General features: G+C 40.2%; 1 protein-coding gene across 1 annotated transcript in view; it reads left to right on the forward strand.

The window, feature by feature from the left end:
• Positions 1–17,047, forward strand: part of Kcnd2 (potassium voltage-gated channel subfamily D member 2) — a 488,141-nt gene that overhangs the window by 453,690 nt on the left and 17,404 nt on the right. The window contains exon 2 of the mRNA XM_048450949.3: positions 16,789–16,951. Within this exon, the coding sequence (XP_048306906.3) occupies positions 16,789–16,951 (163 nt within the window). The remainder of the gene's footprint in view (positions 1–16,788; positions 16,952–17,047) is intronic.

Consider the following 17,047-nt stretch of genomic DNA (forward strand, 5'->3'; position numbering starts at 1 on the left):
TGCTAGGTTTATAGGCAGGCTTTAGCCTGAGGGCGGCACGCCCCCAAAACAGAATGTGATTGGCTGAACTCCCCTATCAATAAGAACAATAACATTTACTTCAGAATGAGGCTGTGAACTTTTAAGAATACCTTTTCCTCATATAATGTTTTTATCATAGTGCCCAATAATTAATCATTATGAGTAATATATAATAATAATAACAGTTGCTTATTGTTTCACAAATTTGACGTGAAATTCAACCTGGTGTAAGGGATCTCCAATAGCTTCACGTGCCTGCGTAAAAAGGTTTGGAGTAATCAAGCCCGTCACTAACGAGGAGCTAAAGGGGAGTTGTTCTCACCCCACATTTTAAAGACAAGAGAGCAGCATAGGAAATGCCATGGTGTAGCACACAATGTCACATACTAGAAGGAGAGGGGTCTGAACATGGTGGCTGGTCCTCTTCCTTTATATCTGGCCAAGCAAAAGTTAACTCTGCTGTGGCTTCAGTTAAAATGTCCTCAGGATGAAATGGTACCCAGGGGCACAACGGCTTATCATGGATTATCATGGAGCAATCAGTAGCAGTAGAATGTGTGTGTAGCATGCTCCATGTAGACAAAGATGACAGGCAACTCTGCCATGAGTGGCAGAAATGAGTGGGGCCACATGCTGCCGTATGCAGTCTATACTCAAAAATCATGCGTTTTTTCTGTTATTCTGAAGTTCGGTGGCAAGTGGGCAGTAATAGCCTTGTTTTTACTAAGTTTTGCTGGATTCGAACTATGTGGCATACCCAGTCTTACCTGTGAAAGTAAGGGCTTCAGAAGGTAAGGGTTGTGGTGCCATACTATTCTTGTCCTGATTTGGTTTAGTTCTTTTGGGAGTAAAAAAGAATAATTCAGACAAAGCAAATATAAACAAACTTGGTGGTAATAATAACTTTCTGATCAAGGTATTTGAGAAGTAGCAAGTCAAAGGGGACTTGCACACATCTATTGAGTCATTCTTTTGTAGTATTTAGTTATTATCTTGTCTCTGATAATAATGAACACAGAACTAATACAAGAAAATGAAACACTTGCTGAATAATTCTGGGTCCTCCACTCTCCCTAAATTAATACAACTTCATTTTTTCCTAAACAGTACTTCTCTTGGAAAGGGCACTAATCATGGAGAATTTTAATTTACAGGCTAAAGTTGATTAGATAAAGCCTCCTTTAGATGATAAGAATGTTTTGACAAAGAAAATAAATTACTGTTTTTATCTGATTATGTGAGTAAAAAAAAACATTTTGATTATAGAACACATTGCACTTAACACCTAAAATGAGACCGTTATGATTCAAACACAGGCTTAAAAACACCACAGAGACAATTGCTCTGTGGGACTCCTAGACCCAACATTATGAATAATAGAACCCTAAGAATTTAGCAATGCCCAGGCACTATCCCTCTATGTCCTACGCTGCATCTTTCCTAGGGAGAGCAATGGCATAATGAAACAGAATCAGGAAATGATAAGTCTGAGTACAGCAGCCATTGTTGACCTTCACGGTCAAGACACGCTTCCTCTTTTGTTTTCAGGTTATATCATACACCCATTTTTATTAGACAATGCACTTTTCAGATGAGTTAAATGAAATCTCACAAATTCGTAGGAGATGCCAAGCAACCTTGAGACAATCGAAGATGTACTAAGTCATCCAAATCAATGATGGGGACAAGGAATATATAATTGAATGTAGTGCCAAGGAGATAAGCCACTCTCTTGTTTCGAACGCTCCTTGGCATTCACGAGGGAGCACAGGCATTACTGATCAAAGATATAAGGCTTGTGTCCCCAATCCTGATCATCTGAGGTCAACCCTTAGGACCTACATGGGGAAAGAAGGCAACAGATATCCACAAATTATACTCTGGACTCTACGTACATGCCATGGTACATATGTGTGCATACATACACCTATAGAAACTAAGTGATAAATATTTAATTAAAGTGAAAGAGGGTGTGAAGGGTAATAATGAGAGACTGAGAGGGACCCTGACTAGTGAAGGCAGAGCCTGTGGAGGACTCTCACTCTGCTTGGCAGTGATTTGGCATAGTACGTGGAAAAAACACCCCTAATGTATCCAATATGTGGTCTTTAGGTATAGTAAGGTGAGTTTTAAGTGAGTGGCATGGCCTGGTAAGATAAATTGTGCAAGTGTGGTCCTGCAAATCTCAAGTATCTTAGTCTTCACATATCTAACTTATGAAACAATAAGAACTATTACTGCACACACTGTTTTGCTTCCAGATGATGACCCTTGATTGACAGGACTCTGTTCTGAATCTTTTACTCCAGAGGAAGGGGATGCTTTTGCTCTCCGAGACTTGACCTCAAGTAGGAAGGAGACTGCATGAAGACAGGAACATGTATTCTCAGGGCCTATTGGGGGACCTGAAAACTGTAGCCACCAAGGTTACTTTTTGTTGTTTTGTTTTGAGTTTGTTTTTAAGTAGAAAAGGAAACGTTAAACCACATGTCATACATATGAGCAGAATTGTAGCTCTTCCACTGCACACGCACCAACACAGGTCCACATCCTGCCAATGATGCACCACATTTGATGGGTTGCAGACTGATCCTCTGACTTCACATTTAAGGCCTGCATGTAATGGTCTACGTGTGTCTTTTACCCGGTCATTCTCTGAACACCATTCAAACACTTCGTTGACCCCATCATTAATTAGAAAGGAAGGTATTAAGACTTGTATCCACCCCTAATCAATCAAATTAAGGAAACAACCACGGCATACTTTAATGTGAAACTCGTTGGAAATCGCTAAGTAAACGATAAACTAGAAACATCTTCATAAATTCCTCCTCCATTAGAAACAAGCTTAAGCAAAATTTCATCTGGGGGGATCTCATTTCTAAACGAGCAAGTATTTGTTATTAGACTTTACAGTCATTTCAAACCTTCTATAAACTGTGGGACATTTTCTTAACAAAGATTTACAAAGAGGAAGAAAAACTGTCTTTGTTGTCTTAAACATAAAGTTTTAAGACACAAAACATAAAGTAACTACTTACCTGTCATATTCAATGTAAGTAATTATGAACAATGTTAGGAAGTTAGATAAAAAGGTTTTTTATGGGAGTCTACTTTATAGACTCTAAGAAAAGCAAAACTGAAAATGGCCGTTTTCCTTTTGACTTCAGCACATTAATTTGTTCATGAGGTCCCCGATTTCTACACAGAGAGAAGCTTCATATTGGTATGCCCATCGTGGGCTGATATAGAGGGAAATTAATCCTGTATTGTACTGTAGTCAAGTTCTATTTAGTAGTTCTTCAGTGAGGATCAATACAGGGTCTCCAAGGCACAATGGCTGGCTCCCTTCATTCTTGCTAAACAAACAAATGCCTTTTTAAAAGTCAGCCCACGAAAGGGGGGACAAAAAAGCTTTCTCTGGGCACATCCAGCCCTGGCAGAAACTTTTGAGAAGTATGAATCTGGGTTTCAGTGCCCGGCCTTCATCTCTAGATCCCTTTCTTGCATTTGTATACACTGTTCTCTCCAACATCTCATTCAAAACTGCCTTCATTTCCCAGACTTACGCATGTGAGTTCAAAAGCTTCGGTGTGGCCACTCTGGGGAACAATTACATTTTATCAAAGACAAGAGTTTCCCGGGCAGAATGAGCCTCTAACTGCAGACTTTTAGTAATGTAAGAAGGTGTTGAGACATGTCGCGGAATGGAAGACATCCCAGAATCATCACATAGTCTACTCACTCATAAGACCGTGCTGCTGCCAGGAGCTAGAAGTTACTGGAAGCCTCTCCACAACACAGCCCTTCTGTCTATTGCTTGACGTCCTCATTTTTATTTTTCTAATTTCAGTTCTAATTTTGCCACCTTAGAGAGGCATTTGCCAAGACCGATCATTTCTGCTATAGCAGTTGCTGCGTTTCCTTAACCATTCCCTGTGTTTGTCTACTAGGGGTTGCTAAGAGCAAGAAGCCTGTTGTTCATCTGTTTCTCCCCCCACTTAACAAAGAGTTAGGAGCATAGGTAGGGCCCCCGTGCCCACCTTCTGCTCCAATCTGAACTGGTAAATTACAAACGAGTTAGCGACCCGTGACTGCTGCATTTCCTGTAACCTAAAGGCAGAGGTGTCCAGACATGGCAGAGGAAGAAGAAAGAGGGACCGGAAAACCCACCGAATAACCTTTCCTCTTGTCCCAGGAGTGCATTGCCAAAAGTCAAGAAGCAGAAAGGATTTGAAAAAATAATGTTTATCCGAGTTGAGGTAAGGTTTTAGTGAATGATGTCAAATCCTCCTTGAAGAAACAGCAATTAGCCTTTCTATCGTGGCTAGCCTGCATGAAGAATGAGCCTTCTAAGTCAGGAATTGACAAACCACGGGTCAAATTCTATCTGTTTCCTATTCATGAAAAGCAGACATATAGAAGCAGTATAAATCATGGGTAAATGTAGACGAGTTTTTGCATATTTAAACGGTGAGAGAAAGTTGAAAGGATACTAGTTTTTCAGATATAAAATTAGTTTGAAATGTAATTTAAAGTGTCCATAAAGTTCCCTGGGTTGTACTTATACAGGATCATACATGGCTCAGATAGAATTTTGTTCTACAACAGTAAAGTTGAATGCTTGTAAAAGGAAGCATCCTGGGAGGCTTAACCAGTGTGCCCTCCTGCCCTCTTCCTGCGTTCTGAGAAAGCTATGCTAGGAAGAACGCAAGCAAGGTGATGCTAGGAACAAGGTAGGCAAGGCAATGCTGCTGCTCATGTCCTGCACTTCTTAGTTGCTTTGTTTTGTTTCGCTTGGCTTGTTCTTGTCAACTTGATACAAACTAGCATCGTCACCACCCCCTGGGGAAGGCAAAGAGCCTCAGCTGAGAACATCCGTCCTTCTGATTGACCTGTAGATAGTCTTTGGGATGTTTCTGTGATAAATGATTGATAAGGGAGGCCCTAGTCCACTGCAGACAGTCCCACTCCCTGAGTAGGTGAGTCAGGGTTATACATTCAGGGTTGAGGGAGCTGAACTCACCCTTAAGCAACTTTCCCTCCATGACTCTGCTTTGTTCCTGCCTCCAGGTCCCTGCCCGAGTTCCTGCCAGGACTTCGCTCAGTGAGGGACTGTGACAAGGAAGGATAAGATAAATAAGTCCTTTTCTTCCTCCACTTGCTATCAATAAGGGTTTATCCCAGAGATAGAAAGCAAACTAGAATACATCTTTTTTAAGAGACAGACAGACAGACACACACACACACACACACACACACAGAGAGAGAGAGAGAGAGAGAGAGAGAGAGAGAATGAATTGGGGGGGTGGGGGGAGATGATGCAGTTAAGCCTGGAAGAAAAAAGAAAAAAAAAGCCAGCCATGGAGCATCCCCCTTAAGGGTAAAGGTCAGAGGTTTAAATAGGGTAATTAACAATTGTCTTCTGTAGAAGTGGAATCAGACAGAGCAAGGCTGGCGAGCAATAGCCTGGGGCATCCTGAAGGAAGAAGTTAAGAAAGGACACATAACAATATTTAGAAACCTGCAACAAATGGTAGTTCAGTTATTTGTTTCTTGTTCTAACTTCTGTTGTTGAGTGGGAGGGCTTTAGGGGAAAACGGAGAGCCCAGTGTTCAGTCTATCATCAGCATCAAAATACTCAATTCATTATGAGAACTAGATAAATTATTAGAGAAGTGATAGGAAACCAGGAAAAGGGAGCAATATATTTAAAAGCCGTGCTTGGTTCTAGCTTTTATCAGTTAATGTATTTTCCTTCTTGTGCATGGTAGTTCATTAGTTTAGGTGCTTATTTCTGTGAAATTTTATTTCTACTTATAAAAACCACTTGCAATTGTTTCCAGGAATGTACTGTTGTTTCAAATTTCAGCATCTCTTCTCATAATGAAACTCAACCACCGTTGATCACAAAGCACTGTTCTTGGGTTCCTAGAGTATTGACAACCCCACAGGCTTTACCCTACAACTGCAAACACACTCTATCATAAACCCATATTAGCAGGAGATGCATCTAGTTGTCAAACAGATTTTGAGAGTACCTTTGCTATTCACATTAATGACACCCATAATGGTATCACTGTGTTCTTTCTTGTTCTTAATTTAAAGCACACACCACATCGTATATTTCCACTTTATTGCCAGAACCCTCATTGGCAATCTTATAGTCTCCTTTAAGCAGAAGATATTTTGAAATGTAAATTTATAAGTAACAGCCAGTCTCTGGTATGTTTAGCTATAGACATTCATGACTGTAATAAAAACTAACAATAAGCTTAACAACAACAGAAACAAAAGACTTCTACCACTGAAAGATGCATGGTCAAATAAGCTAATTGTGAAACTGTGTTCATTTATAAAGGTAACCCGGTTCACATGTACTCACCTGCCTTTAAAATATGACTTGAATTTATTACTGATGGCGTTCTCGTTGGTTCTGTTCTGAAACAATTTGTTCTAATTAAGAGCCCCTTGCCAGCACTGAGTCACCACGAAGCTTGGAAGCCCCTGAGACCGGCTTTCATTACACAGTGTGCCCATTTCACACAAGTGGAACATTTTTACAATCGCCGAATCCAATTTACATCTTTATAATATTGTATTCCATCTGGGTGGTTTTTTTCCCCCCTCTGCATTCTACCCAAACAGAAATCCTGATTCCTTATCTTGTTCTCCGCTCAGAGTGGATTGGCATGCCCACTCCTCCTCCACCCCCGCCCGAAACTGAAAACCCTGGAGCCTGCCCTGAAAGAAAGTATAACCGTCTCAGGTTTTAAAGTGGGAAAGCTGAATGGCGTGTCGTTGTTCAAAACCACAGGGTGATATGACAGTGATGTGTGTTGCTGCTCCCCGTGAAGCAGTCTCGCTGCTGGGGTTCACGTGCTAGCAAATACTCTTCATTTAAAGAGTAAGAGCTGGGCGAATCAGCAAAATAACAGCCTCTCCGCGCGTGTGACTCGGAACCCTTGTGGTTCCCTCAGGAGCCCCAGCCAGTCAGTATCCTAGCACAGGCTGTGGAGGGGTTCAACCCCGACCCAAACAAGAAACAATAAAGCGCTCATGGCCTAGTGGGCATGGTGAGGCGGTTTTCTTTCAGGGTGTCGCTTCTGGTAGATTGACCGCTTCACGGTGGATGGCTTCACACCTCAACACCAACTGGAGCTTATGGACTGACTGAATTAAAAGGGATGTGAAGTTGGGGGATGGGTAGGGAACTGGGGAAGAACGTGGAGAAGTTACGACATGGAGTTTGGAGTGCACATGAATATGTTCAAAATGCATTGCGTAACATTCTCAAAGAATTCATAAGATATTTTTAAATAAAATGAATTTAATATTGCCTTAATACCTACAGTAGAAATTAGCAAGCTACCCAGGCCAATCTAGCGTCACATTTGTGTTTCAAAGGACTACACGTTAAGAGTCATTTGTACACTCTTCGAGTACTTTTAAAAATTAAAGAAGTATAAAATGATGTAGGACACCGCCCCCCCCCCCCCGAAAAATTCCAATACCTTTGGGTCTGGGCCCAAATACTGCATTCTACCAAAGCAGAAATCTTGATTTTGAGGTGTGAGCTGTACTAGGTTTGGAGAAAACACCCTGAGTTCTGGCTTCCTGGTCCCCTCAATTGTGCAGATGTCAGACAGCTGCAGTTCCCTAGGCGGGCAAGCATCTGTTGTTCTACCTGGGAAAGTTAGTCAGTGGGCCTGCAGGAGGCTGTGGAAGAGGCTGTGTTTCTGCTCCTGTTCTGCATCTTGCAAGGTTGCGCACGTGGCCTCTGTGGCTCTAGTTCTTCCCCTGCCTTCACAAGTTTCCAGCTTCCATTAAAGCCTTTAGCCCCGAACCTCTCCTCAGTGTCCCCCAACTCCTACTCATGGTGACTTCTTGTGTTGATGACTGCAGTTTGCTCTGCAGTATTACAGCCACGCGACGAAAATTCCACCATAAAGCCCATTCTCTTGTGAAGACAGGTGGTGATGTTTTGCTTAGAATGTGAACACAAGCTGTATTTGTAAAAGTATTATGTTATAGTAATTTCCCTTCTGGAAAACTACTCGCAGATAGGAACATGGATAGGGGTGTAAGAATTTGTATGTTGATTGTTCTTGTAATACAGGATTTTGTCTGTTAAATTTTTTAAAAGTTTAATTCGCAGTTTTATTTCCATGCAATACAGCTCTATTTTTTCTTCTTTAAATGTAACTGGAGACAAATGTTATTCTACAGACTTTTCTTTAAGTTCATTTATATTTAAACTTGGATGCTTTGCTGTTTGATTTAAGCTTAGAGTTTTTGTTGGTGATTTTTAAACAGATACAATAAGAAGGCAACCGTTAGAGCATTTTATGGATAATTATGACACAGTAGAACTACACAAGTAGAGACTTGAAGTTATATAATACCTTCCTCATGTACATCTTTCATAGTTGATAGAATGCCCAATCAACTCTTTAATCTCTTCCGAAAAGACAACCCAATCTAGACCTTGAGTGTATATAATATTTTCATTTAATCTTAGGAGTTAGCTTTGCCTCACATTGATCAGAAAAGACTTACTCTCCTAAGACCTCTCATGGAAACATGAGCCTTTAGTTTCTCATCAAAAATAAAGTTCCTTTAAGGCTGTAGAGAATTTCCGGAATAGCCTGAAGAATGGGGTTTTAGTGCAAATATCAGTTGCCATTGGGAACCGACATTGTAGTTTGAGTCTGGGGAAATGGCTCACTGGGTAAAGCGCATGCTAGGCAAACACATGACAACCCGAATTTGAATTCCCAAAATCTATACAGAGAATTGCATGAGAAAAGGCAGAGGCAGAGACTACCTTAATCATGCTAGCTATATAGACTAGCTGAGCCAGTGAGCTTTGGGTTCAAGTAACAGAAAATGCCTCAAAATATAGGGCACTGAATGGTTGAGGAGGACACTGGTGCCAGTTTCTCCCCTAAACTGTGTCCACTGTCACAGGTGGACAGTGTGTACTCACACATATGAACTCATGAGTGTGTGCACGCATATACACACACAGCATAGCACACACAAAAGCACAGTCCCTCTGGGTTCCCTTTCTTTAGTATCGAAACAATAACTATGTACATGAAGCTGCACCTTATTCATCTGTAAAATGTTCTGAAGTTCCAGCAAGAGGACGTAGTGGGGCGAAACAGCTGGCCTGAGTTTCACAACCCGAGTTCAATACCTACAGCTCTAATGTGATTAGAGGAGAGAATCACCCCCCACAAGTTGTCAATGAACTTCCACGGGCACACACAATGAAGACATTTTTAGTATCAAATTTCTAGTTAGTGGCTAGGCCAAAAGATGAGCACATTATGGACCAAGGTGAGCTTTCAGCTTGGACTCATGGCTTGTAAGAATGTAGTCTATGGTGGTCAGACCCAACCTGGACCTGTGCTTCACAACAGGAGGGGCTCAGGCCAGGGGAGAGGATGAAGAAGAGGTTATGGAATAGGACTGTATTGCAAGAGCTGTCGGAAGGCATGTGGCTTGGAACTGTGCTAGCTCCTCAGATACTGCAGGTTCCAATAGGGATTCTTTCTCTACCCCACTATCTCACAAGCAGTTATGATTTTATGTATTCTTTTCTGTAAGACCTACAAAACAGACAATTTGCAAAATTAGCAGGACTGTCTGAGCATAATTAGAAATTAGAGATGTGTTAGGTCATTACTGGATAATCCATAAGTAATTTGAAAAGCATAGTTGAAAATAAAATAGGTAAATACCTAATCGCAAATTGAAGGTGTCTTGAGGCCTGTAGTAGCTAATAGGTTTTAGACTATTCGAATTCAAGTGAGATAAAATGAAAAACGTTAACAATAAATATCTCCGTTACTGGCTTTTCAGTTATCTGACTGTCGTCTGGAGTGTATTTTAGAAGGCCTAAATCTAGGGTCTAGTTCCTCCTTCCTTGCCCTTGGCAAAGCCGCCAAAGGGTCTTTGGACTATTTTCAATGAAACAGCTCCATGGTATCTGTAAGTGATGGAGAAGTCTAGCCAGCTGAGCAACACTGTAAGAAGCCATCATGATTTGCTCTTTCAGAAAGAGCCTCAGGGAACGATGGGAGAACGGGTTCCTGCACAGAGGTGGTATTCTATCAAATTGAGGAATGGAGGCAGAAGTGACAGCAGCAGGAAACTGAATAAAGCCACTGTATACTGCATAGGACACTTCATAGCAGCTTCATAGCACTGCATAGGACACTTCCTGGAAATTCGCCCCAGACCAAGTGATCATATTTGTGGGAGCCTTGACCTGCTTTCTGGGATAATTTTATTTTGGTGAATGACAAGTATATTTCCTCTGATGCATTCCCCAAGTAAAACCATGGTGGACCCAGCTTGGCAAAGTGAGCACCATGCAGTGATCTTTCCAGAAGACTGCTTGTGCTCCCAGTCTAAGATTAGCAGTGGCGAGACCGGTAAAATGAAAAAGTCAGCCATTTCCCAGGATGATGGGAGAGATTAAGATAGCAAAGAGTCACATTATTCATGCCAATTGCTGAGCATCTGAGGTCACAAAATCCATCAAAGAATGTCAAGGCATTGCAAAATACTGTCCAGAGTCACCTGTCTTAAGCAAGTGACAATAAAGGCATGTAGGGACTAGGGAAGGGTCTAGTCTCTACACCTTTGTCTTGCTTAAAGATTGCAAGGCTTGTAGATATAAAAAGCATGATGCATTGATGTGGAATTGAACCAAGTTATCTGGGCATTAAACACGGTGACAGAAAGAAACAGAAAAATTAATAAGCTGACCTGTTCCTGGGTATGAGAAAGAGAGCAGGAGACAAAAATCTCTTCTCAGTCCCTCCCATATTTCTTATTTGCCATCACACATCACCTTGACTGGTTTATTTAAGCAATAAATGTTTATTGTGCTCCAACTATTGGTTGAACAACAGACAAGGCTTGTACTAAAGTTGAGTTTATGATGATGACATGATCCTTGACCTGTTGGGCATCATGGTTTAGCAAGAGAAAACAGGCCTGTAAAAAGAAAAACTAACTGTGGTTTGTTAGTTGAAAGGTACAAAAAAAAGAGAGAATGAATAGACTTACTGGACCCCAGATAAATAGTCAAGACATTTTTCAAGTGAGAACTGATATTTGTGCTTTATCAAGGTTTTTCCATAAGATTCATGTAGTGGGAATGCAAATAAGTTTGTTCTAGAAAGAACATAATTACAGAGTTATATTCTTGCAGGCAAGTCCACCCTGCAGCCCAGAGTTTCCACTTGCCCCAGGACAGTTATAAGTGCTGAGCAACATAAAATTGTAAAGTTACTCAAAACCCTAAGGTGCTTTTTTGTGACTGTATTTCACAGTTCTTGATTGTGAACATTGCAAATGATAATGTTGTGTATATTGTCAAAGGTTAGACACACCTGGTCTTAGAGTGATGGAGGAACATGCTATGTTCAGGTAACAAAGAAGTTTCTGTGTCTATTACAAGATGTGGTGTGTGTGTGTGTGTGTGTGTGGACAAGTAGCAGAGGGGAACCAGTGGTCCAAAGGTAAAACGCTATTGGGGTCACGACTCTTTCTTACAAGTGACAGAAACTAGGGCTTTTCTGACAAAGAATGAGATAAGCAGACTTAAATACAGCAGAAAATGGACTCCTAACAAGAAAGACAAGGAGTCAAAGCAGAGAAAAAATTCCCTGTGTTGTCCCACAGCTGGGAAAACCATTCATTCCTATTGGAGTTTGACCATAATTTTGCTTGCTTTCAATGTGTGCCTCGCAATAATCAATTATGCATGTGCTGTCTTAACTTTAAAAAATAATCAAAAGCTTCTTTGAAAATAAGAAAGCATTCTTCAGACAGGACTATAAAGTCTTTTCATGTTGACATTCATTTAGGCAATAAATACTTGATTAGGACATGACGTTACAATCATCTGTTCCGTTTATGAACTTTAAAGCCTTCCTTTCATGATGCAAAATGCAGAAAGCTAGTAGAAAAATGGGAGATGAGAATTTGTTTGTTCAAAAGTCAGAGGCCAGTGAAGCCCAGTCAGAAAGGCTGAATGATGCCACATGGAGTTGGAAATGTTCAGTCCGTGGGCTGAAGGTACCTAATCTCTTCCATCCTTCCCCCTCTCTACACATCCTGTCCTTAAATGCCCCTCATATTCACCCTAAGGGTCCTAGTAGAAAGTTTCTTGTTTAAAATTGTGCTTTGGTGATAGCACACACTGTAGAAGATGATTTATCTTTTTAGAAGAAGCAAAATATTGTCGGTATTATTTTGCATCCTTTTGGCAGCACCTTGAAATTGGGTAATCTATGAAATTGGTGGGATTTTTGTGCTGTTCCACTATTTCCAGAGTAATAAGATGCCCAAAATATATCCTAAATGTTGAGCTTATGTAGACCAAGATAAGGGATCTGTGCAGGCAATTTACTCGAAATACTTTTCCGGATCTCAGCTTGTGAAGACCAGAAAAGACCTGGTTTGTTTCCAAACTTTCGTTTAGGTTTTTATGCCCCCTAGTGGACAGTTGATATTTATGCAGTTGTAAAATCATGGACATCAATTTGAGAGCCTTTCTTTTGTTCAATTGAATTCAAACGTTTATCAACAATACATGACACTCAGATCCCCTTAACTGTTAGAATCATGTTTTAAATGTTACTCATCCATAATAATAACTTAATCAAAACATCTCTAGTTATGGAAGAGAATCTAGTTTAATTGTTTTTGTTTTGTTTTGTTTTGTTGTTTTTCAACTCTTAAGGACTCACTCAGTCATAGCGTGATTGCCCAGCATGAGTGAGGATTCCCTTACCAGCAAAACAAACAGACAAACAAACGAAAAGATCTAAGGAAGGGAAAATAGTGTGAAAGGGTAGAACTGTCTCTGGACAATTCACTCTTGTGGGTCTATACAGCCCCTCTGAGCTTTATTCATGAATTCCCTGAAAATCTATTTACTTCCAGTCAAGACCTCTAGTTATGATAGAGAATCTTCTAGTTGCCCCTCCTTGGGTTAATAGAGGCTCACAATATTTGGATAATGTATGTGAAGAAGGTCTCAAACTATGTAGGCGAGAACAACTAACTGTTAGGGCAAAATAGGCAAGCACAAAATCATCATAGCTTTTAGGCAAATGTTGATTTCAAAATGTCAAAGAGAAATCTTACCGCTGAAATTAATACCAGGGCCCCTCTGGCAAACAAGTTCTGTATCACAAGCAGGTGTTATATGGCGACACTTTAAAAAGTCATTTGCTATTTGCAAACATCGCAGCTCCTAAAAAACTATCCATCAAACTGTGATCCTTCTAGATTGCAACTTGATGGCAGAAAATCCATGAATATCATAGCCACTGAGACCCTAAGGGATAGAAATATTGGTTAATAAGTAATCCAGTTTCCAGGTCAGAAGAAATTGTTTCTTATACCTCTTGGATTAGCACTCAGGCCAAAAATAAAAATAAAAATAAAACCTCAAACACACAAAAATCAATCACAGAAAGAGAGAGAGAGGAAGAGAGAGAGAGAAGAGAAGAGAGCAGTAATCATTCAAATATACCTTTGAGAACTGATTTCTGCCCAGATAAAGCTGTCTTTATTTTAACTATTTAGTAGTTGATACACAATATGGTATACCCAGAACCTGGCTCCATCAACAGTCATGATTCTTCTGGGCTTCACTGCACCTGCGTGGGATCCAGCCATTCTATTCCTCATACCAGACAACTTGTGACTTTTCATCATAGAACAACAAAATGAGCAGGGTTGAGACTGAACATCGGGGTTATTTTAACATCAACACTTTCTTCCTTTTGAATGAAGATCCCTTCTGCATGCATGACTGGTTTCTTTTTTAAAACACCATTTCTGTCTTTCCTGTTAGTATTCATGGAAAATAGATTTGCAAATGGAAAGCCATGACTTTTCTAGGGAAGTGAATCATTACAATGCTTTTCATTTATTATGTGAATATACATATACAGTCTTCAGGTCAGATAGGAACAATAGGAATAATAATGATGTCTGCCATTTAGAGTTCAAAACTATGCAAAATAATTTTTCATTTTTTGAGATCTCTATGCCATAAAATTTTTGTCGAAATGTCAAATAAAGAAAATGAATGGATATTAGTAAAATTTGATTTACAATATGTTGTGCCTAAAAACTAGCAATTTTTCAAGCCTATATAAACTCAAAAATGAGAAGATTAATAAACAGATAAATAGATGATTGATGCATGCATGTACATATACAAACACACATGTGTGCATAGATAAATAGAAAATAAATACACGTAGATTCACTTTAGTTCTTTTCCTGACTAATCATATTGTACCATTTGGGACTTTTTGTAAGTAGAAGAGTTGCATGAGTTCAATGCCTTTACATGAAACTTCAAACAGTAGTTGAGAATGAAGTCCTTGGGAACCAGTCCTTAAGTGTGTTCTGGCTGTGGCGTGTGTGCCTGCATGTGTTAGGAATAGTGCTGCTGGGGTGTATGCAGAGCCAAGGTCACAGTGCAGTTGTCTGATGCAACACAAGCGAATGTTGCTGGAAACACTTGTAATTTGTTACCAGTTTGACTTTTAATCAATTTTTGATCTGCTGCAGTGTTCAGAAATCTTGCACTGAACTCCACAACCAATTATACAACTCTCCATGTAGTCGCAGAAGCTGGGCAATGATTAACACTGTACAGACATTCTGGTGCAGGAATTTGAATTATTGTGGGTTAGCTTGACTGCTGAACACCTATAAACACAAGAATGAGTAACTAAAGACTCAAAGAGCCCCGGTGGGATCCTCAAATACGATGCTGGTCAGCTTCCCGTCTGTTACTGTCACTGTCCTGTCCTCTCCCATCTATAGGTTAGCCTAAAAATATTTTCTCACAAGAACCATGTTAGTAAGGGTGATCATTTCCCAGTCAATACCCGAAGATGCGGCATTCTTTCCCAAGAATTAAGCCTTAGAAAACCTCTATTATTAAAGTGGGAAACAATGAATGCATTTAACTGATATACAGGAAGAGCCTGCTTCATGCTCAAAAGACATAAAGTCAAGCAGCTCTCACTCTGTCAACTTTATTTTTATGAAGAATGAAAAACAAAGAGAAAATATCAGACTCGAGATGCAGCTCAGTGATGTAACCCCTGGCTAGCGTGTACAATGTCCTAGGTTCGATCCTCAGCATCACAAACAAGAATAAAAAATAAATACTATATCACATGTGGACTGTGAAAGTAACAAAATGAGCAGTTGTCATGGAGCACGATTAAAGAAGGGACTGGCAACTGTGAACACCGTGAACGGGAAATAGTTTTTGGAATGAAGACATTTAAGTGCCACCACACACAAAGCAGAAGGGCCAAATGGCCAGTGTGTCCACAGGACAGGGAGTGTGGCCGAAGTGAGTATAAAGTAGCCAGGAACTAACTAGTCATTGTATTAACATAATCTGGAGTCAGAGGGGATGAGTTTCAATGTGCCTTAGTTTCAAAACCATTGATAGCTGTAAGAAAGCATCAACTAACTGGTCAATTTCCATTTTGAAAGCTGAGCTCTAGTCCATGAGTTGTATTGTGGTAAATGTGGGAAGGGTGGACAAGTTGTTTCGCTTGTTGGTTAGTGGCCAAGTGGAAGCTGACTAAAGTGACCTACATGGGTTTGTTTGTTTTTTTAATATCTTAGTCAGAGATGGAAAGAGTAACTGGGAGATAAGGTATGACTCTAGCAGGGACTGAGTAGCTCCGTAAGTGAATTCTGGCTTAAGAATGTGGAAGGGTCAGGGTGGAAGAGTTTTGCTAACTACAGATGGCAAACTGTGAGCACTGATTTGAGGGTTGACAGAGGAAGCTAGAAACAGACAAGCCCTGTTTTGTTTAGTTTGCAGTTTTGTTGACTTTTAAGCATCCAGGTTTAGAAATGATCAGATCAAACCACTGAAGGTAGGCGTATCACATGCAGAGGAACCATTCACAGAGGCTGTGAGTACAAATTAGGGTACTTCTATAGAAAACCAACCTTAAGCTCTGGCGTAGATTGAAAAGGTAAAGGATTCACAACTGAGATATAAATTATGCAAAGCTTTAGAAATCAGATAAAGGGAAAGAAGCCAGAAAAGATGAGAAAGGAGCTCCCTGTGAGGTAAGAAGGTTAAAAAAATACCGATGCAAAGAACAAAGTGTTTCAGAGAACGGTCAGCTATCACACACCAGCACAGGACTGGTAAGGTTAGCATGAGAAATGGCTATCGGACATCACAAGTGAAGGTTAATGGGAATCTTACAAGGTTTGTTTTCACAATGATTGGAGCAACCGAAAAACGTGTCCTACTTTTCCTGCTTAAATTTCACCGCCCATCCATTGCTGAAGACAATTAAGTGGAAAAGTGTGTCATCTAGACTATAAATTCCAGCATAGAAATATTGACTATTAATAAATGTAAAAAAAAAAACATGCCACATTATATAAAAGGCAAACCGAAGAGCTATCACGACATCATCAGGCTTTACATACTTTCTAGTCAGAGGGGTTTTGAAATGTTATCATCCTTTTTCTACATGGTTGAAAGGTAATTTTTGCAAGTCTGTATTCATAATTCCTCACTTATTAGTTTGACACCTTGCATATTGTAGTCATGACGTAGAAATAGAGATGTTTCCCAAGAACCATTTGACCTAAAGCTCAAGAGAAGAGAACTTTTGTAACAGACAGAAGTGTTGCCCGTGACTTATGTCAATTGTTTTTCCTCTGACCCAGGTATGGCGACATGGTGCCAAAAACCATAGCAGGGAAGATTTTTGGTTCCATCTGTTCACTGAGTGGAGTGTTAGTCATTGCGCTACCCGTGCCTGTGATCGTGTCCAACTTCAGTCGGATCTACCACCAAAACCAACGAGCAGACAAACGAAGGGCGCAGAAGGTAGGCATTGAACTCTGTGAAAGCAAGCTATGACGATCTTCTTTTAAATCCTCGCCGTTCATTCAGTAATAGGTTAATGATTAAAATAAAAAAAAA

The sequence above is a fragment of the Myodes glareolus genome, chromosome 25, assembly GCF_982192425.1.
Source record: "Myodes glareolus chromosome 25, mMyoGla1.1, whole genome shotgun sequence".
Classification (NCBI taxonomy): domain Eukaryota; kingdom Metazoa; phylum Chordata; class Mammalia; order Rodentia; family Cricetidae; genus Myodes; species Myodes glareolus.